This window comes from Notamacropus eugenii, chromosome 4 (assembly GCF_028372415.1).
Source record: "Notamacropus eugenii isolate mMacEug1 chromosome 4, mMacEug1.pri_v2, whole genome shotgun sequence".
Lineage (NCBI taxonomy): Eukaryota > Metazoa > Chordata > Mammalia > Diprotodontia > Macropodidae > Notamacropus > Notamacropus eugenii.
Genome location: NC_092875.1, coordinates 268966447 through 268990389, shown reverse-complemented (window position 1 = coordinate 268990389; position 23943 = coordinate 268966447). Strand labels below are relative to the sequence as shown.

General features: G+C 34.7%; 1 protein-coding gene across 4 annotated transcripts in view; it reads left to right on the top strand.

The window, feature by feature from the left end:
- The window catches only part of PXDNL (peroxidasin like), a 522877-nt gene that overhangs the window by 389182 nt on the left and 109752 nt on the right, over positions 1 to 23943 (top strand). For all 4 annotated transcript variants that reach the window (XM_072604570.1, XM_072604572.1, XM_072604573.1 and 1 more), the window contains 3 exons: positions 6229 to 6345; positions 13690 to 13848; positions 21535 to 21647. In XM_072604570.1, the coding sequence (XP_072460671.1) occupies positions 6229 to 6345; positions 13690 to 13848; positions 21535 to 21647 (389 nt within the window). The remainder of the gene's footprint in view (positions 1 to 6228; positions 6346 to 13689; positions 13849 to 21534; positions 21648 to 23943) is intronic.

Here is a 23943-nt window from a genome sequence, read left to right as displayed (position 1 = left end):
TACTCAGGTGTTATAACTGATACTGCTATTACAATAATAATAACAAATACATATCTGGCACTTTACAGTTTGCCGAGCCCTTTGAAATATATTATCTCATTGGAAATTCACAACTTTTTCAAGTAGGCAGGAGGGTAGTGCTGTCTCTTTTATTTATGTCTGTATACTAAGATTTATGATTCCAACTAGCCTTCCCTTTACTCCAGATTTCTAGGAACCATGGAGGAACTACAGAACTATATTTAGGGTTTCTTTGTTTGTTTTAAATGACTTATCACCTATGCTGGGAGTAGAGTATTAGAAAATTCTGCTTTATTTTTCAGTTTTAATAATAATAACTGGCATTTACATAATATTTTAATGTGCTTTACATACAGATTTCATAATATCTACATAAGAATAGTCATTATAATTTTTATTAGAGCAGTTTTGTATATGGAATGAGCTGAAAGAAGGGAAGAGACCTCTTTCAAGTGACATTGCTTGCAAATCTTTCCTGTGGGATTTGAGTACAGGTCTCTTGTGACTTCAATTCCAGCCTTGTTTCTCCTATACTAGACTGTTTCTTTTCTCTTTTGAATGAAGAATAATCCTTTAATGTAAAGACATACCTAGATTCATTTTATGGGTGATAATCATTCTATCAATGAACATTTATTAAGCTTTGTAATTACTGTGTGCCAGACATTGCAATAATGCTTATGCTTACAAAGTTATATTCATCATCTCATTTGAGTCATATAATAGACAAGACTACAGGTATTATTTTCCCTACTTCATGGAGGAGAGAAATGAAGCAGAGAGATGTCCAACCGCTTTCCTATAAAAGGGCTTTTTCCCTTAACAATAAGTATGTGAGGCAGAATCTGTCAACAGGCAATCATAGCATGAGAATTATGTGAAAACCAGGTTTATTGCAAGAGAAATGAACATGCTTGTAGAACCCAAAGAGTTCACAGTCTTTACAGAAGGTTACATTTTTATAACAGCAGGACAAAGGAAAAAGAGGATACCAGGAAGGGACATGACACGGGAGGAGGAACTGTGCAGCAAAGATAGGACAAAAGGATAAGATCATTTCCCAGAGGTTGGAGCAAGGTGATGGCAAAAGCCTCATTCTTTTACCTTGGGAACTGGTTATGAAGATAGTAGGGTCTCCTTATCTGCCAAAGACCCCAGCTGCATAAGCATTATCCCAATCTGGCATGGACTGGCTGGTGGCTGTTTTGCCTCCCAAGGACACATAGGGATTCCAACTTGAGGTGCAAACAATAAATCATGTCAGCTCAGGGGGAGCTTTGTCCTTGACACATTCAGGGCCTCCTGCATGCTCTAGGTTCAGTGTTTCTGGAAAATGGCAATTCAAAAAGACAAATTCAGGGAATCCCTTGACATATGAATTCAGATATTACTGATACTAAGCCCAATACTTTTTATCAGTTATGCCATATGTTTTTTTTTCTTTTGTTCTGTGCTATCTTTCGCAACATGAGAAATAGAAATATGTTTTTCAGTGTTATACATTGCAAATATATAGCCCAAGTCACCAAAGTGAGGAAATGGTACACTTAGGTATTCTGAGGACAAGTCCAACACACTTTTCATTCTACCATGCTGCTTCTCAAACAAACTAAAATGACAGAAACCTTTTCTGAACTTTGAAACTGTGTTGGGCCTGCTTTCTTGAAGTGATTTTCTTGATTTGCACAAATTTGCACTTTGTTGACTCCTTCATGACGTAACTTAATTTGTTTGATTGGAAAAGAACCACCTGTATCAACACCCTTCCAACTCCGCTCACCTCCTTTTTTCAGCATTTTCTTTGTTTCACAATGACTGACCTACTTTTATTTTGGCAAACAGTAAGGACTTGGCTCGCAGCCTTACTGTTTAATTCTGAAATGGTTTATGCTATCTGTTCTAGAGAATAATCCTTGATTATATTATATTGTAGGAATTATATAATCAATCCCTACAAATCCAGAGTGAGGGGACAAGGCAATTGAAATCATATAAATCTTATAGACAAAAATAAATGAGGTAGCACTGCCTTCCCTGCCTACTTCGAAAAGCTATTGTGAATTTCAAACTAGATAATACATTAGATATGTGCTATTATTATTGTTGTTGATGCTGTACCACACTACACCAGTGTTTTCCTTTGAGCTAAATGATCTATAATGGAAATTACCATCTGCTTATCTTTGTGGCTTTCTTGTATCAGTTTGAGGATTTAAAAAAAAAAATCTGCTTAAATGAGTTCATTAAACCAACCAAATGGCTTGCAAAAAGAGAGTTTTATCATTTGGCTATTGAAATGGACTGTATACTTAAAGATGTTACCCTTTATCATCCTTTTAACAGGTTTTATTTCAATTTGTTCTAGATCTTTAATGTCCATTTATTCTGAGATCACAATTAAAGCCACACAGACTCCCCTGTTAAATGGCAGAAGGAAATGATAAAAATGGAAAACAAGTCCCCCAATGAGTAATGTAAATCACCATGCAAGGCAGGCACTTAGTTTATAAGGCATACAGTAATTAATGCTGTAAATCAGAACTCTTTTTTACTAGGCATCCCAGGAATGAATAGCTAGAAGGGCCACTCTTGACTGATTTTCGTAAAATAACAAAACACTTTATGCAGTAGATATAAGCACATAATAACTTTGACTCCCTAGTGAAAATAGCTCATTTTAGGCAACTTCATAAAATAATGACTGTGTTTTCAGCATTCCTAGGGTAATTGTAGTTCCTGTAATTTTTTGATAGCTGGTCCAGTGAGTTAACCTAATTTCTAAGTTCAAATTTGTATGGTCTACTAGCAAGCAAATTTCATTTGTGCATCTTTTCAATATTTTCCTTATTAGAATGCCATTTCTCCAGTATTCTAACTATATGGTATTTAAAATGCTAGACATAACCTAAAATGATTCTTCATTAGATTTTCCTTTTTTGCTGAATTATCTTTCTTATAAGAACACATGTGTACTATTTCCCTCTAGAGGAGTTCATTAGTATTTTAAAATTGTGAAGTAATTACCTTGGTTTGCTTCTGGAAATCTGGTCAAATGTTTAACGTGAGAAATATCAGTCCATTATGATGGTGGCATGTCACCATGTTTGTTGTTGTGGTTGCCTACATGATAAAACCTACTTTTCTAATACCTTCATTTGTTTCTCCAAGTAAAAATCTATGATCATCTTCTAATTTAGTTGCAATTTTCCTTTCTAGCTGCAGACATAATGATAATAATGCATTTCCATTTGTTGTTGGAGAAGAACATGACATCAGTATGTACATTTTTTTGTTATTGGCCAAGGAACTCACGTTTAGGGTACCAGTACTAAGTTAAAGTTTATGAACATTATAACAGTTGTTTAATTTTTGACACACACTCTTCTGTTTTCCACCATTGACTGCCACCATTTCTATAGAAACCAGAGAGGCTGCTGCATGTGGTTGAAGGTTATTTTCTGCTTGATAATTTGTGGGACTTAATTTGATTCACCAAATATTTGTTTTTCAAACTGCCATTTCCTTTCTCTTATGTGCAGCTAATGATGTGGGCATAAGTAGGGTTTCTCCCAAGATTTATCTTATTTCAGATATGCCCATGGAAGCAGCTAAATGGCGCAGTAGATAGAGCACTAAGACTGGGATTAGGTAGATTTGAATTCAAATCTAGTCCCAGACACTTATTAGCTTTGTGATCCTGGGTAAGGCACTTAACTCTGACTTAGTTTCTTCAACTTTTAAATGAGGCTAATAATAGTAACTACTTCCTGGGTTGTTGTGAGGATCAAAAGATGACATTTATAAAGCAATTGGCACAGTTCTGGGCAAATTGTAGGCACTTAATAAGTAGCTGATTCCCTGGATAGTATTATAACTCTGATTCAGTGGTGTCATGTTCCCAGTTTATGAAAGGGACATGAGCCATAGCTGGTGGGCAGAGTGGATGGAGTGCTGGAGTTGGAGTGAGGAAGAGTCTAGTTCAGATCTTAACAAGGACATATTGACTGTTTGACCTTGGGCAAGTCACTCCATATTACTCATCCTTATCTGTAAAATGCAAGTATAGCAACACTTCTTCATAGGGTTATTTTGAGGATCAAATGAGATTTTATAAATACATCCGTGTTAATATATTTGTGCATATAAACATGTATGTAAATATACATATATTTGTATAAACATGTTTGTATATATATGTGTGTATGCACATATACACATATATTATATTTACAACTTTGTAAACTGTAATAAATAAATAAATGTTAACTCTTATGAGTTCTTCCATAACAGTAAATGTAAAGGTGATTATAGAACTGATAATGACATCAGCTGTTTTTGACACTGTTTCTAGGGCATCTTTTCCACAGTTCACTATCTGTTTGTAGACATTGTCAACCCAACCAGCTAAAAAAGGGAAATTCTCTTAGTTGTATGACTTAGTAACAGATTGCCTGACACTTGTATATTTGGAAAAATTTAGATTATTGACACATTGATTTCCATCTTTCAAATGGATATTTTGGTGTTGTGTTCATTCTTTGTTTTTGAAGAAGAACATGACATCAGAGAAATGATGACATGACTTGCACTTGACTTTGTTTTGAGTGAAGGAGAGTTGTGCAGGGTCACCAGCCTCACTTTCTCCTCCTGAGCCATCTGGATCCAGTGACCAGATATACATCAGGATGACTAGAGATGGCCTAGGATGCAGTGGGAGAACTTCCTCTTTTTAGGCTAGGCCTTTTCACATACTCATTTAGAGGAGGGTAATGTCCATTGAGTGAATAGGCCTCTTTAGGAAGTAGTCAAGGAATGGCCCTTTTAATGAGCAAAAGAAAAAAATAAGTAAATGAAACTGGGAGAGAAAGAGAAACTGTTACTATTGATAATCACTCTGAGCCAGTCATTAAGTGGAGCTTGGCAGGTTTGGGAATGACAAGGAGGGAGGAAGGAAGGAAGGAAGGAATGAACATTTAGCCAGTAAACCCCAAAGAAAGGGGAGAAGTAGACAGAAGGGAGAGGATGACCTAGGTTACCCAGCTAGCAGGGTCCCCACTCAGTTAGCTTGGTCTGTTCACAGGTTGTGTTCATCCTTTGTTTTTCTAGAAGACCATGACATCTGAAAAATGATGACATAACTTGCATTTGACTTTGTTTTGAGTGAGGGAGCGCTGTGCAAGACCACCAGCCTCACTTTCTCCTCCTGAGCCATCTCATATTTTGGTATAATGGTAATTTAAATGGGAAGATCTTTCCCATTCATTAATAGGCTCAAATGACCTGTTTAAATCACATGAAAGTCTACGTCACATGTGGTGGGAGGAACTTGCTGAATAGGTGGAAAAGAAAGGGTGGAGCAGAACTGGGAGGAAGTTTGTGAGAGCAGTTGGGGCAGAGGAGAGAGGACACAGACAGGTACAGCTAGTCTTGTGAGTGTTTGTTTATGGGAAGGCTCTAGCAGGGAGGGTCAGGGGGAAGCAGGGAAGGCTTGGGAGTGGCTTTGTCCCCTGCAGTGTTAATGTGTATTGACTTCTTGGTTACTATAATAGATCTGGTTTTCTGTTGTTGGGATTTGGCTTTCTGGTGTCTGAATAAATGTTTTTCTTCTGCCTTCTGTATGGAGAGTCTGTTATACTTTGTGATTCAGAGCTATGCTGGTGTATTCGTAGTCACCCTTGGTTCTGTGAATATTGCCTTGGTGATACATTTGATCTCCCTTTGAAGTACCTATCATTCACCTGATAGTCAGTGTGAAGAGTTTTAACATACGAGGGTGATGGGCCTAATTATTGCTACATACTTTTATGCTCTTTGTGAAAGAAAAACAGACTATACTGTTTAATTCTTCAAAATGTGTCTTGTATGTTTAAATAGAGTTTTCAATAGGTTGTAATGAATAAAAATTCTGAGAATGTGGTCATAACGATTAGAAATTGATATTGTGGCAAATCGTGATAATAATAATGGTGTTCTGAGGTACAAATGAGATCATGCAAAAATGTTCTTTACAAATATACAGATACATATAATATTACTATTGTTATTATTTATACTTATATATCTACACAGTATTATTTGAATGACTTCTTAGCACAACTGGAAATTTTTTTCCCTTAGTAGTTTTTTAAAAATAATAACAGACAGTAGCCTGGAGATTAGATGGCATATTAAGGCTCTCTTGTGTATTATTTCTCCTTTCTTGTTCAGCTCCTCCACAATTTACAGTAATTCCCACAGATGAAACAGTGCTAGAAGGACATACTGTAGAATTTCCTTGTGAAGCAGAGGGCAACCCATCTCCAATAATTGCCTGGACCAAAGCAGGTATGTATTCTTTTTACAAGGGATTGTTGGATGAAAATATTATGTTCTTTTGGGAACATCACTTGGAATTGGCTTGAGCAATTTTGTATGTGGAAAAGCACAAATTTTTATATTAAAAGATAATTACAGAAAATTACATTTTTTATAAAGTATTTTAATGACATCTCTAATCTAAGTTTCTGCATCTTAGTTTCTTTATTTTTGGAATGAGAGAGTTAGACTAGACAAATTCTAAGATCCCTTCCAGCTTTACCACTCTCTGGTTTTATAGTAGCTAATATTGTTTGAAACTATTTTAAGTTCAGGTTATGCAATTATTACTGCCTTAGATTGAAATAAAATCCTTTTGTCAATATACCATAGGGAGTTAACTTTGATGTAAAAAATATATTTAAATTCGCAAAGTTTCTCAGATATCCAAACCTTACAACTGTAAGTGTTTCGTTGCCATAATACAATATGTATATCATATTTAAGGGATTGTGGAAAATCCTACTTAATGAACAGGTAATTAAAACAAGTCAATACCACTGTAACTACCAATTAGTAGAAGAGAAATGCATGAGTGATCTCATATCTAATGTCCTTCGGAGCTTTAGCATTCTCAACAGTTTTTACTTATTCTTTGATAAACATTGGTTTCCCTTTCTTCCATCTTAAAGTAGCAATTCTCAAAGTGTAATCTGGGTACCCTTTGGGGCCCCAAGATTTGTTTATGGGATCCATGTTGTCCAAATTATTTTCATGGTAGTACTAAGATGTTATAATTTTAATATAAAACCAATATAAATCCCTTTTAGAGGGAGATCCTCAATAATTTTAAGAGTGTAACAGGGTGCTGAGATCAGTTTGAGAATTACTGGTATAGAGCACACAAGTCATAAAAATGGTGCTATTAATTAAGCTGCTTTTTTGGGGGTTAAATTTCCTCAGAATGAGTGATGATATTGCTGTCTGTAATTCTTTTTAAACTACTAATCTCAGTCATTATTTTTGTATATATAATAGCTACAGCAGAAAACTGTAATCACTGTTTTACAGAATTACAGAAATAAGATCTTAGGACATGCATAAGATTCCATCTCATTTTGTTAAACCAGAGAATACTTGTTTTTTAAATCCATATCCACAACATAATAGGATTTTGAGGTTCAAATTTTTTTTCTTTATTTCCTAAAATGAGATGAGTCTATTAACATTTTTGTTAAGATAGTAACACAGGTAACATATTTGTTCATGGCCCATGGGTTTTTTTTTTATCCATTTATACTTAGAGATAGCTATATCCTTAAAATACAACAAGACTTGCTTTTGTAGACTAGCCAAAAAATTAATAAGGTAGGCTACAGAAAAGATCATAAAAACAATAGCTGATTTCATTAAAAATACCTGTTCCAGTGAGATAACATACCAACATTTTTCAGATGCAGCTGAAGCAGTCTGTAAAGGAAAAAAATTATGTTTCTACATACATTCATCAAAAAAGAGGAAAAGTATCTATGAATTGCTCTTGTTGCTATTTTTTAAAAGTTAGAAAACCAACAAATTAGAAACTCTGAATTAAACTCCAAAGTAGAAATTCTGAAAGTAAAAGGAGAGAATGTAAAATTGAAAACAAAACAAATCAAAAACCTTTGAATTACTTAATATATCTAGGAACTGTTTTTTTAGATGAACCATTAGCTAATTTTATTAATCAAAAAGAAAGATGAAGACCAAGTTACAGTATCAAAAATGAAAATGAATTCACAGCAAATGAGTAAGAAATTAGGAAGTAATTAAAAACTAGTTTGCTCAATTGTAAACTGATAATCTAAATGAAATGAATAAATATTTAGAAAAATCAAACTTTCCAAATTAACAAAACAAGACATAGAGTATATACATTGCCCATTTTTAGAAAAATAAACCATCAGTGAACTTCCTGAAGAAAAAATAGTCCAGGACCAGAGATGGATTAACAAATGAATTCTATGAAACCTTTAAAGAATGTTTCATTATAATATTTCAAAAGTTATTTTTTTAAAAGAAAGAATCCTAGAAAAAGTATAGAAGTGAAAGAGAATTAAAACAGACAAAACTATAGACTACCTTCCCTAATGAATATTGTTACAAAAATGTTAATTAAAATATTAGCAAGGATATGACTGCAGCACATCACAAAAATGATATATTATGACCAGTTTGGATTTATGCAAAGAATGCAAGGTTGAGACAAGATTAGGAAAACTGTTAGGGTAATAAAACATTTTAAAAACAAGAAAAACAAAAATCATATGGTTATGTCAATAAATGTAAATAAAGCTTTTATAGAATACAAATCCATTTCTTTAAGAATATGAAGAAGCATAGGAATGAATTCATCTTTCCTTAATATGACACATACTACCTATTTAAAACAAAGAACCAACTTTGCATGTATGGGAATAAATTATATTCACTGTCAGTCAGATCAGGTGTAAAGTAAGGATATCTTTTATCATCATTTCTGTTTGCTATAGTGCTGGAAGTCTAACTTTAGTCATGTGACAAGTAAAAGGAGTTGAGACACAGGCAAAAAGGAAACCGAATTATCACTTTTTCCTTGCAGATGATATTATGGTTTGTTTAGAAAATGCTAAGCAATCAATTAAAAAATCTAGTTGAAATAATCAACAGTTTTATGAAAATTCCAGGATATATAATCACTGCAAAAATTATTAGCATTTCCGCATATTACCAATAAAATCCAGTAGGAAGAGATAGAAAAGAGAAATCCTATTTTAAATAACTATAGGAAGTATAAAGTTTTGGGGGAATCTACCTGCCAAGCACACAGGAATTACATGAATGTAGTCACAAAACATTATTTACACAAAGATATAACAAAATAATTCTGAAATATATTGATTACTTAGGAATAGACTGAACCAATATATTTAACAATACTGCCTAAATTATTTTATTTATCCAGTGTCATACCAATCAAACTAGCATATGATTTCTTTTTTAGAGTTAGAATATTTTTCTAATATTATAATTTCTAATTTATAAAATTCATCTTCAGAACAAAATAGTAAAGAATCTCAAGGGAAATAATGAAAAAAGTGGGGCAGATGAGTGCCTAGCAGTAACAGATCTCCAACTGTACAACAAAGTATTAATCATCAAAACAATTTGCTACTTCTTAAGAAATAGAAAGGTTAATCAGTGGAATAGATCAGGTATACACTATTCAGGAGCAAGTGAGCACAGTAGCCAACTGTTTGATAAGCACAAAGATCCTAGCTATTAGAATAAATTAACTATTCAACAAAAATTATTAGGAAAACTTGAAAGCAGTATGGATGACAAGATATGGCTCAATACATTGTATGCCAAGTTAAACTCTTAAACTGGTACATGACTTAGTCATAAATAGTGACATGATAAATTTGAAGAGAAAGAAAGAAAATAATCTTTTAGATCTCTGGGTAGAGAAGAGTTTATGACCAAATATGGGACTGAGAGTATAAAAGAAAGTAAAATGGGCAATTTTGGTTGCATAAAATTTAGATGTTTTCATATAAACAAAACCAATTCAGCTAAAACCAAGTAAATAGACAAAAAAAGTTTGTATCAAGTTTCTCTGATAAAAGCTTCATGACTAAAATATATAGGACACTGATTCAGATTTTATAAAAATAAGAGCCATTTCCCAATCAATATAAGTTCAAAGGTTAGAAACAGGCAGTTTTCAGAGTATGAAATAAAAGCTTTCAATAGCAGTCTGACAAAATTCTCCACATAACTCATAATTAGAAGTGTAAATTCAAAAGCAACTCAGAAGTTGCTATGCTTATCATTTTGTCAAAGCTGATAAAAAGCGAAAACAACAAATGCTAGAGGGGCTATGGGAAAATGGATATATTAATGTACTATTGATGGAACTATGAATGGTCTGGCCATTCCAGAATGAATTTTTAATGCTCATAAGGGCATTAAATTGTACATTCCCTTCATTTTAGCAATACAATTGCTTGGTCTATACCTCAAAGATATCAAAAGGGGAGGAAAAAAGACTAATATGTGCAAAAATATTTGTAGCAGTTTCATAGAAATTTGGAGAGCCTTATATGGACTGATGCACAGTGAAGTGAGCAGAACTAGAATGATTTATATAATAACAACAGATTATAAAGAAATAGTTTTGAAAGACTAAAGAACTCTGGTCAACACTGACCAGCCACAGTTCTTTACAGCTCGTGATGAAGCATGCTCCCCATCTTCTGACAGAGAGATGATGGACTCAGCATACGGACTGAGCAAACTATCTCTCTCTGGGTGTTGACAATACAGGAATTTATTTTGTTTCCCTATGCATGTTTGTTACGAGTTCTGTCTTTCTTTTTCAACAAAGGAAGCTGGGAAGGAGGGAGAGAGTAAGTTTCAGTTAATTAAAAAAATAAAATTAGGTTTAAAAAAAGAAATAAAGGCATGGGAAAAGATGATTATTTCCATTTGGAACATGTGAATTCTGATATTTAGGTAGGATATATCTGTAGATGGAAATGGACAGTAGGCAGCTGTGAATAGGAAAGTGGGGGTCATCAGATGGTTTAGGTGCAAGTATGTAGATTTAAAAGTTATTTATGCCTCCAAAATCTCTCGTCTAAGTCTCTCCACTCACACAACTGCCACCTTGGCTCAAGCCATTGTTACCTCTTGCCCAGTATATTGTAATGACCCTCTAAATCATTTCCCTGGCTCATGTTTCCCCCACCCTCCTCCAAGCTATTCTTCCCTCAGCTGCCAAAGTGGTTTCCTGAACATGTAAATATGTCTGTGTCCCTCTGATACTCTGTAAACTCTACTGAGCTCCCTATTACTTCCATGATCAAATATAATCTCCTCAGTTTGACATTTAAAGATTTTAAAAACATCTCCAGTTTTATACCTTCCAATCACTCTACTATTACACTGCCTTGGCTTATCAATAACATTCGATTTTCCAACTCCTTGCCTTTGTGCTATATGTCCCCCATGCATGGAATGTTCTTACCTTACTTCTCTGCTTCCCCAAATTCCTTCAAAACTCAACTAAAATACTAAACTAAAGGTCTTTCCTGGTCCACCCAACTTCTAGTGCCTTCTCTAGCAGATTATTTTCTTTCTGTTTTTAGGCTGCTATGTTGTATATTCATAAAGTTCTGGAATAGAAGGCCAGCCTTGGCATCAGGAAGACTTAAGTTCCACTTTTAAATGTCTTTTTGGGTGTTGTCTTTCCTTATTAGATTTTGAGTTCCTGTAGGACAGAGACTGTCTTTTTCCTTTCCTCATATCTCTAAGTGCTTAGCACAGTGCCTGGCACTTATTAAATACTTGTTGACTGACTATAAAATTGGAAGTGAAATTAACTGTTCAGAAAAGGGATAGTGTAAGGGTTCGAGTTGGATACCTTAACAGAGAGGAAAAATTTTGCAACAGATATAGAAAATCAACCAAAGATAACATTATTCCTATGCAATTGGGTAAACCTAGCTGAGGTTCAATTTTTAATGGACAAGATTTTGATTACAGAATTTTAGAATTTCTTTCAGATGTGAAAGGTCTAAAAATGTGAGTGGCTGAAGTACAGTGGAGTTGTAAAGAAGACATGTGAATTGAGGAAGTTGTTAAACTAGGAAGCTAGGTTATTAGTGGGGAGTTTAAGATTGCTGTGAAATAACCAGGGATGATAAGGACTGGAAGTGGAGAGGAAGACTGACCTCAGTGTAGGAACATTCCAGAGATTGGTAGATGATTGTGATAAAAATCTTGATAGAATGTTATAATCAGATGACAGGAATTTCAAAGGAAGAGAATTAAGTGAGTTATCTTGGGAGAACAAGAATCTAGAACTGACAATGAAAGCAGGAAAAGTATGTTGCCCCCTACTTTCTGACCTATAAATTAGGGATCATTAGGGAAAGCATAATCAACTAACATTAGAGAAGATGGTGAGAAATTTAGTGATGGAAAGAGTTCTGAACTTAGAGTTAGAAGAAAACTGGATTTTAGTTCCATCTCTTTTTGCAGATCTGCTCTCAGTTTCAATCTTTTAGCTCCATCACTTACAGAACTTTGAATATAGTATCTTCTTATCTTCTCTTAGTTCCCTTTGAAAGCTATCTATTTTTATTGTTTTTTTATCATATCTACTTTGAATATATCCTTTCCTCCCCTTCCTTCTTCCTGCAGTAAGTCATCCCTTATAACAAACATTAAGAGAGGAAAAAAATAGTCAATATAATCAACAGATTGAAGATGTCTAACAGTACATATGATATTCCATATCCATAGTTCTTCCTACTTCTGTTATGAAAGGGAAAAGGCACATTTTCTTAATTCTCCATTACAGAGTTTAGCCATTATAAATATGCAGTGTCATTTTCTTCATCTTTTAATCTTCTTGTTTACATTCTCCCCTTACTTTCAAGTTAGGTAAAGTAGACATAATACTCAGAACCAAGTACCATGGACAGGGGCAGGATGATCCACCCAGTAGAAACTTATATCTGGGAATCAAAGCAGACCTGCAGGATTAGGCAAAGGCATCAAAGGGAAATGAATATTAAAGTGTGCTAAAACATTACAAACTACAGGGGAAGAAAGGACAGATGGAATGGGGTAATTAGTTTATAAAAATCCAAACTTATTTCTAAATCTGGCTGTTTATATGGATGGAAGTAGGGAAAGATATTAGTAGAGGTCCACATAACAGGTAGATGGTAGTTCAATTAGATGATCAGAATCTGGGATATTCAAGAGTAGACAGGGAAATATGAATCTAGTCATGAGGCAATAAAGAATGGGATGAACGACCAAGAAGAAATTTGATCACTGAAAGGATTCGGATGGGGGGGGGAGGAGGGAGAAGGGAAGAGCATAGTGATACTTATGGAAATATAGGACAGAGAACTGAATTATTCATGAACTTTGCTACAAGGTAAAGTTTCATTGATTTGAGGATGAGGTGGAAACTGACTTATTAGGAAAGAGACAAATGGAGTCATTGCTGAGGTGGGTGGTGAGTTACTGATATGAAGCCCTAGCTCCTTTTATCTCTCCTTGCTGAGGGGCCAGTACTGAACCCAAATCTTCAAGCAGTGCTGAATAAAGTTGTTGGTGATGGGAGTTGTTTGATTGGCATTAATGGTTCTGCCTATGAGATTGAGACAAATTCAGGGGCAGGGAACCAACTAAGTCATGAAACACCATCTAATTTTGAAAAAAAGGAGAGTCAGAAAAATGAAAAAAAAATCGAAGAAGAAAATAGTATTTGTGACTTTTAAGGATCTAGTTAAAGAAATACTTAAGTGTGTTTCTTTTGCCTATTACTTACAGGAGGCCAGCTTCCTCAGGAGGGTCAGCACATCCTTCTGTCTTCAGGTACCCTTCGGATTGCCCATGTAGCAGAGCATGATCAAGGCCAGTATGAATGTCAGGCTGTCAGTCCTTTGGGGGTGAAGAGAGTGATTGTCCAGCTGATTGTACAGCGCAAAGGTAATTCTCCCTATTATTCTAACTCACCCATTATACTAAAATAAATAAAGTGAATAAAGAAGCAATTATTAAATGCTTGCTATGTGCCGAGCCTTATGCTAACCACTGAGGATTCAGATACAGAAGCAAGGCTTTGAGGTGCTTTTAATCAGATGAGTTAGAGTTAGAAGTGAGCAGATTGGTGGTTGGTATAACATGGTTTCGAGCAGGCTTGGTTTAGACCAAACTAAGATGCAAATTTAAAAGATCCCAGAGTCTTGAGGTAAGAAACTTTGCACCCTATACTCTATCTCTCAACAGGTGGTTCATTTCTCAGTTTATTTTTAATTTCACAGGATAGAAGATGTAAATTTAATTTCCTGCATCTCCATGTAACCCCTTTTTTTAATCTCTGAATTTCATTACACTAATTCATTTGTTATAAGCCATCCATCTCCTAATAATTACTTACTTCATAAAAAGCCTACTGAAATATGAAATATAGGAACGGTTATTTGATGAATCTATACTTAGGATACTAAGGATATCCACCCCAAATATTCATACGGACTATCTGTGCCCAACCTGTGGTAGAGCATTCCGAGCTTGTATTGGTCTGATCAGTCACAGTTGGACACACTGAAATTTCACTTTACAATGGTGATGTCATGTTGGTCCTCTTTGAAGACGCAGGACAACAACCAACCAACCCAACGAACCTAGGATACTGCATAGTAGCAAGACATTATCTTTTAAGACTGATGGAATGTATCTTCTCTGTGCTATTATTGAGAGCTATCTTTCATGTCTAGGCTTATTAAGGATGAACTACTGATATTTTAAATATTCAGATAAATTTCAAATTCATTGTATTACAATCAATATTTTTATTTATATATTTGTAGTGAATATTCTGGAATGAAGTGGTATTATTCATCTAGATTTTATAGTACAATGAGAGGTATGAAGGTAAAAGGAGCCCATTGTGCATGTTTTTTTAAAGATAATTTATATATAAGAGTAGGGCAAGGTATATGATTTCATTAACATGGTGGATTCCAGTGAGGAAATTTCCTCCACCAATGCAAGTAGTCATCTGTTCTGTAATTGATAGTCTCAAAGAGTTGCCTAGAATATGAAGAGGTTAAATACCTTGCCTACTGGCACACATTTTGGGTATTTCAGAAGCAAGACTTGAACCCAGTTCTTCTTGGCTCCAAGGTCAATTCCCTGTCTACTACATCATGTTACTCTTTTCAGGTCATTAAATACTAAAATTTGTGTTTTTATGACTTATTCAGAAATGGAGACATTTATAATATTAAATAAATTGAATTTATAGAACTTTTAAACATTTCAACAAAATGTCTTATTTCCTCCTACATTTTCTTAAATTATTTTCACTTTGGTATGACTAAATATGGTAATGTGAATTCATATTTGAAAATGAGGGGAGCAAGTAGTCAAGAGCAAACCATAATCGAGAGAATAAATAGGATATAGGGTTGTTAAAAATACAAATATAAAGCTAATTAAGAAAATAAAATAATACATATATGTTTACATGTGCATATATATTTAATGCATATATGCACATGCATGTATAAATATGTAAAATTTTGTGTAGAAATAACCAAATACTCTGTATTAATCAGTTATTCCCTGGAGCTTCATGTACGCCTTCATAAAAGGGGATGAAAAGAATTTTGAAAGTCTAAAGGTGAATAAACTGAAAGGGGAAGAAAATAGAAACTGTGGAAAAACAGGAAAGAAAAGGAAGATGAATAAGCATAAAGGAATAGTGAAGAGGCAATTCTGTTCCTGCTTGATCAATCTAAGGTGAATTTAGTAGTTAGAAATATACAGCAGATCTACCTACGAGGATGCAATTACTCAAGTGATTGGATGTTCTCAACTTCATTTGGCTCAGTAGAGAAAAAAAGGTTATACTATCCATTTTCAGTACACAAAGTACTAAGAACAGCAGAGCCTGGGGGTGTTTTGCTACTAAAATATGACAGATAAAGTATAGATGCTTGATGAATCTCTCTCTAGAATCCTGCAAAGCAAGAAACAGTCTCTCAAGACTGATGAACTAGTATCTGTTTTCACAGAGATCTGTCTCTAGATGGAGTTAGGCTTTTTGGCTTTTATTTGTTATGTGTTATTATAGAGATCCATCTCTAGATGGAGTGCAGTTCAATTCCTCAGTGAGATTACTGCATTTTTTCATCTTTTAAATTTCTGTGATGATATTCATTTTGAAACCAGGTATTCTTAATTCTTCAATTTCTAAATTATACTCATTTTTGCTCTGAAATAACAAATGCTGTACTGAAAAGCAAACAGGAAAGATGCTTCCATTCCCAGGTAGTGCATTTGTTATGTGGATTTCAGGGTTATTCATATAGTGAGCAGTTTGATATAAGGACATCTTATTAAAAATCTTGCAGTCACCATCCCCATTCTTATTGACCTGATATTTTACTCTTAGGGTTGTATCATGACCCACTCATTAACCTCCACCATGGACTATAAGAAAGCTTATATTCTACTTTATTATCAATACCTTTTATCTTTAAACTACACCACAGGATAGAGTTCTGTGATCTAAAAAAAAGTAGGTTGTAAGATTTTCAAAAGTTTGAAAATCCTTGGTAAGGGTAGTCATCTGGTAAGCAAGGAATACCAGAAAGAAAATGTATATTTAGAAATCATTTTCAATGTTTATCAAATTAAGAGATAATAAATGAGTGAGGGCAGGTCCCTATAGGCAATTTCCAAATGCAAAACTGTTTTAGTCATTTTGGTTAATTTACTACTTGTTAACCAACCTAATTTAATTCGGTAAGAATTATTAAGTGCCTACAGTGGGCCAGACATTGTGCTAAGTGCTAGGACAGTCACTCTCCTCAATGGAGCTTACTATATGCAAATAAATATATAAAAAGAAGCTATACAGTATGTAGGATAAATAGGAAATAATTAAGAGAGGGAAGGCACTGAAATTAAGTGGGGATAAGTCTTCTTGGAGAAGCTGAGATTTTAATTAGTACTTAAATGAAGCCAGGGAATTCAGTAGTCAGAGCAGAGGAGGGAGAGCATTACAGGCATGGGAAACAGCCAGAGAAAATGCCTGGAGCTGAAGGATGGAATGTCGTGTTTGTGGAACAACCAGGAGGTGGGTCAAAGGGTATGTATTGGAGAGTAACATGTAAGAAAAATGTAAAAGTGGGAAGGGGCCAGGTTATGAAGGGTTTTGAATGTCAGAGTATTTTGTATTTGCTCCTAGAGGCAATAGAGAGACTTGTTTACAATTTCCTGATTTCAGTCTACTGTCCCCCAATTCTATATTTTTTTTAGGTCTTCCCCTGTATTTAGAATGGATTCCCACCTCATCTTTTAAATCCTTAAAATCATCTGTAACAATCCTTTTTCTTTCTTCGAGGCTCAGTTTAGGTGTTATCTCCTTTAGGAAGTCTTCCTTGGTTTTTCCAGCTAAAAAAATTTCTCTCTTCTGCAAATTTTGCTAAAACATTTTAGTTCTCTCATTTGCTACTATCAAGCTTTATCTTGTATTATACAATGTCATATTTCTTCGAGTAAGATGAAAGCTCCTTGAAGGTAGAGGTTGTTAGCCTTTTTTTCTTTTGTCCTCATAGACTATAACGGAGCTTTGAACATAGTATGTCATGAATATTGGTATAATTGAATTGAATAACTTGCTATTGTGTATAATATGTATTGTATTCATATTGTATAATATGAAGACACTTCATTTAAAGATATAGTTATAAGCCAGGGATGATGTTTGCTACTTCATTCCCATCCTTTTGATCATCTTTTCTAACAGCCTACACACTGAAGACTTCCCTCTTGTTTTATTTAATCGATGGGGTTACTGATATACATGGCATTTGGGCTGTCAGTTGGTTGTTTCTTATTCCTACTACATGGTATATAGTTTCCAGTGTTTATTTAATTTTTTGGGGGGAATCTGAGTTACATTTGTCTTTAATGTTATAGCTCTTCTTACTTTCTCACCATGAAAAACTCATAATTGGGAAAACTTCATCATCCTGCAAGACCCTGTCCATGTTGGTGCTTCGCTTATCACCACCATTAGAGGTTCCTCTAATTGGAGAGTGGAGCTATGAAAGTCCCAAACCTTGTTTTAAGGAGGGAGCTAATCTCAAACTTTTTCTCATTTCTCACCTTTACTCTAAGACTTCTCTGACTTTTTCACCATCCCTGCTCTGCACCCCCACCCCCATTTTTTTTGGTCTTTCTAGTATCTTTCACCATTAGAGTGTAAGGTCCTTGAACTCAGGGATTACCTTTGTTTTTCATACATGTATCTCTACTGCTTAGCACAGTTCCTGGCATGTAGTAGGTGCTTTATACATTTTTATTAGCTGACTTGAGTTTTCAAGATTATTCATGGTTGCTCTGCAAGTACATCTGTATAATTTTTTCCGTACCCTGGGATGTAATTCACATATGTCTTAAAACTTAAACTCATTTCATAGGTTTACAGATTTAGAGATAGAAGGAATTTTAGAGGTCATCAAATAAAATCTCTTTATGATACAGATGAGGAAAGAGGGCACAGGGAGAGTAAGTGACTTCTACAGGGTCATACAGCGAGTAATTGTGTAAAGCAGGATTTTAACCTGGTCTTCCTTACGTGCCCTGGACTTAATTAAAATCTTACTTAAACATGTTCTACATTTTCCAGAACTTCTGTCTTCTTCTTCTAATTATGAAGCTATACTACCTATAATTACCAGTGAACTACCATTTATTTATTCTTTTTCCCCCCAGACATAACCATAAAAGGTTCATTTTTACTATTCTTAGTGTTTCAAAAGCCTGTTGCAATTTGGGATCTAGCCTTACTGACATTATTTTATGTCCTTCATTATTGTTTTATTCCTAATATGGATAATGTGACTTTTTTTAGACTTTTAAAGTAGTTTCCTGGTTCTTTTTGGATATTCTTAGCTACCTTTTCTCTAAACGTTTAAAGCTCAGTTATTTTAGAGTTTATAGTACATTTGATGATGATGATGATGATGATGATGATGATGATGATGATGATGATGATGATGATAAAAGGGACATCCTTCACAACTATAGCTAGGAGGAGGCTTTCTTACAAAAAAGAGGAAGGGATAGAGGTGATGATAAAAGATACAACAAAAAAAGATAAAAAATTGGATTGTAAAAATGATCAAACTTTTGGACAAACAACACTGATGTAACTCACATAAAAAAATAAACTGTTGATAGGGAAAGCATCTATCATCAAGGTGGTGCAGTAGGTACAGTGCTGCCCATAAAATCAAGAACAACTGAGTTCAAATCTAGCATTAGACTTTTATTAGCTGCATAAACCTGGGCAAATCACCTTTTTTTGCCTCAGTTTCCTCATCAATAAAATGGAAATAACAGCACCTACCTCCCAGGATTGTTATGAGAACCAAATGACATGATAGTTGTAAAACACTTAGCACTGTTCCTGGCATATAGTAAGTGCTACATAAATATTAGTTAGTTATTATATCTTTGATAAGAGTCTGATATCCAAGATATACAGGGAAATGGCATGAGATCAAGAGTGGTCAGAGTATATGAACAACTAGATTGCAAAAATATAATGCAACTATTAATAACCATAAGACTGTTCCAGAGAACTAATAACAAGATAATGCAAATTTAAAGTGCAAATTAAAACAACTTCAAGATTTTATCTTTTATCCACCAGATCACCAAACATTATAGAATATGAAATTAATTGATGGCTAAATAGTTGGAGGAAACAGGTACATGTAAATTGTTGATGGAACTATGAAATGACTCAATCATTCTGGAAAACAATTTGGAATTATGCATAAAAGTCATTGAACATTGAAACATACACTTTGACCCAGCCAAGGTCCCATATATAGCAAAAGATTCAAAGCCGAATTCCTTGTGGTAGCCCAAAACAAAACAAAGTGTGTGCTCATCAAATGTGGACTGGTTGAATAAATTGTGATATATATGAATGTGATGAAATATTGTTATAGCACAAAAATGATAAATATGAAGAATTAGAGAAATGTTAGAAAAATAGAAACTGATAAAAATGAGGAACTAAGAGACCTATGTCTACAAAGACTATAATAATGTACTGTAAGTTAAAGTAGAACTAAAATGCTACCAGTCAGATTAGTTGCTGTGACATATTCTCAGAGTCAGGGGGGCAGCAGGGAGAATGAAACATGGAGAAGCAGCAGGGCAGTATGGTACAATGGAAAGAGCGAAGTCTCTGGAACAAGACAATCTGGGATCAAATTCCACTTCTGATTTTTACTATTTGTGTGACCTTAGACAAATCACTTATCTTTTCTGGGCTTCAGTTTCTTTATGAATAAAAAAAGGGTTGAATAGATGGCCTTTGAGGTCTCTTCTATCTCTAAGTCTGTACAATCATGAATACATGAACCTCCTTGGTAGTAAAATAAAGCCCTATGGTTGTGGAATGTTGTATTTAATATGCCGGTAAGTGGCACAGTGGACAGAGAGCTGGCCTGAAGTCAGAAAAGCCTGAGTTCAAAATGTAGCCCCAGATACTTATTAACTGGGTGACCTCAGGCAAGCCACTTAACCTATTTGCCTCAGTTTCTTCATCTGCAAAATAGGGATAACATTCATACCTTCCTCTTAGGAGTGTGGTGAGGGTAAAAATGTTTTGTTGTTTAGTCATTTTCAGTCATGTTTGATTTTCTGTGACCCCTTTTGGGATTTTCTTGGCAAAGGTACTAGAGTGGTTTGCCATTTCCTTCTCCAACTCATTTTACAGATGAGGATACTGGGGTAAACAGGATTAAGTGACTTACCCAGGGTCACATAGCTAGTAGGTGTCTAAGGCTAGCTTTGAACTCAGAAAGATGAGTCTTCCAGACTCCAGGCCTGGTGCTCTATTGTCTGAACCACTTAGCTGCCCTGTCTAGCACATGGTTAGGGTAAAAATAGGCTCAGTGGTTGATTTTTCTCAAGCTGTATATACAATTACATTGTATTACTCCAGTTATGATTTCTATCCTAACAAATAACAATACCTAAGAAATCATGTTTAATCTCCCTGTTATCATTTTGATTTCACTTTTTTTTTGGTCTTTGCTATTTTTGTTAAAAATTTCCTCACCCTCCTTTTCATTGCATTCTCCTAACAATTACTTATTCCACTACTCATTCAGCTAGGCAAAACCCATTCCATATTTTCTTTGATATTTTTATTCTATGTCTCCTCACTCATTTCCCTCCATACTTGCCAATATTATAATTTTTTCAGGACATTTTTTTTCACCCTTTCACAAATTTCAGATTGAATCGACTTGCCAAACATCATTTTTGCATCCAAGAAGCGAACGTGCAAGACAGAATCCCTTTCAAGGATCCCTTTGCTTTGGTCTTATAAGCCAGAGTCAAGAAAACCAAATTAAATTTGTTTACACAGCAAATTTATTATGCCTTTGTAGGATGCCCATTTTCCTCTTGCAATGGAAGCAGACCTGTTTTTCTTGCCAAGTAATTAAGTTTTTGCACACTAAAGTCAATATTAACCAATACAGTATCCAGTAAAGTGTAGTTTGATTTGGCTAGCCACTAGAGACGGTTGATACAAGGTTATTTTCGTTTGTTTATTTGTATTTTTGGCAGCGCTTCCTGTGTTTACTCAACTACCTCAGGATACAAGTGTAGAGGTTGGGAAGAACATAAACATCTCATGTAGTGCTCAAGGAGAACCTCAACCCATAATTACTTGGAATAAGGTAAAGCAAATTTTGAAAGATAATATTTTAAAAAAAGGTAAGAATTGTACTAAACTAAAGCTCCAGAAGTAGTCCTTTTCAGATTGATTTATTGTAGCTATACTTTTCTCCCACGAAGGTGGCAGCTTCTTATCATGTGGAAGCAAACTGTTTCCTCTATCACCTTTTTTTTTAGAAAAGATATTTCAGTTGGTATCTGATTTTGTTTCACAACTTTTCACAAATGATGTCCCCTCATTATTTAGCTGACAGGGGAAGCTGGTTGGAACAAGTATAGCTCAATTCTGCTATGAAACGTTATTGACACTATATTAAACCCTTGGTAAGATGCGACAACCACAAAATGATGCAAGCTGAAACTTTCGTAAGGACCCTATTTATTTCCAGTTTCTCAGAAATTCATCCCTGTCAGTCATAGGATAAAACCTCACAATAAGATTTGGTTGTTGGTGCCATTTAGTCGTTTCACTCATGTCCAACCTTCCATGACCCCTTTTTTGGGATTTTCTTGGTAAAGACACCGAGTAGTTTGCCATTTCTTCTCCAGCTCATTTTACTGATGAGGAAACTGAGGCAAACAGGGTTAAGTGACTTGCTGAGGGTCACATAGCTCTTAAGTATCTGAGGCCAAATTTGAGCTCCCGAAGATGAGTCCTTCTGACTTCAGGTCTGGCACTATACATGCGGTGCCACCTAGCTGCCCATGATAAGAAATGAGGGATAAAATATTCAAGCAATGTGAAGAAAGCATTTTCAACAGATACAAAGTCTTAGTTACTATTTCTGTTTAGACTTGTGATTTCAGTGATGTAAAGAACTGCTTACTGGTATGGAATCTTCCTCAACCAATGCAAGTCAGCCTTTCTCCTGTAATAGAGTCTGAGAGTTACTCCAGGCTGTGAGGGGTTAAGTGAGCTCTCCATGGTTACACAGCTAGTTATCAGAAGCTGGACATTAGCCCTAGTCTTCCTGACTCCAAGGCTAATTCTCTAGTCACTGTTTCTTTAATGAAATTTAAATATGAATATAATAGATATAAAATATATTATGAATAATAATATATAAACCTATTTATAAGCAAACTTAAATATAATGTAATACATTTTAAATAATAATATATAACACAAATAATTATATATAACAAATAAATGAAATAAAAATCAAGGAATCATGGAAGGCCTCTAGCACATTGAGTGAATCCCCTGTGTTAACCTTTTCTGAGAATATGGATGAGAGTCTCAGAAGATGGGCAAGCATGGATAGGATGCTTGGGCATCTCTTGGGTTTACGACATCACTCATTTGATTAATTATGGAAATAGTAGCAATTAGGAAATGTTTTTAATTAGATACCTCACCCATATTGGATCACGGGTTCATGGTGATTACAATTATTTGCTTACTTCTTTTAAATTCATTCTAACAATCATACAGTTGTCTTCTGAATCTGGTCCTTAATGACACACACACACACACACGCATACACACACACACACACACAAAACAAAGCAACCCAATTACACATTAATAAGCAGGCACTGGTACAGCAGGAGGTGCAGTTATTTCCAGAAGAACATGATGTCTTCATGCACCAATTATTCACACTTACTAAACTTAATAATTCAGGACTCTTTGCTGAGTAGGCACATGCATCTGCAGGGATGACTTTTTGAACAATGCCACTGTACTGGACATGTAGTTTTTCTTAAAGGAGAATATGAAGAACACATTTAATGTTATCTTGAGGGTTAAAGGAATTAATTTTCACAAAGGTTCTTAATTCAGCTGGACAAGAATTTATTAAATACCAATCTTGAGCTATGAATTCTGCTGGGCACCATGGGTATAAGGCCAACCATCAAGCAGTCCCTTCATTCTCAGGTAGTAATTGAATCAGGTTTGATATCTTGTCTCAGAAAAGAGGACCCTTTGCTTTCATTTTGGGAAATTTCTCCAGGCTAGGTTTATTTTTGCAAGCATCATTTAGGGACTTTCTATTTTCTATTTCTAGGAGTTGGAAGGGCCAAGGGTTTGAAATAATTCTCTTTAGTCCATTTCCTTCTTTGTTTAATTAATAAATGAGCTAAAGATTTTTTGTATCAAGTAAAAGGTTGAATCAACAAACTCATGTTTTTAGATATGGTCGTAAAATTTATTAGATTTTCCACATTTTTTAAAAAAAGATAGCTTATTATGTGCCCTTATTATAATTCTAGGCTTATTATGTGCCCTTATTATAATACTAGTTATCATTTGTGAAAGTACTTTGTGTATGTTAATCCATTTGATGCTCACAG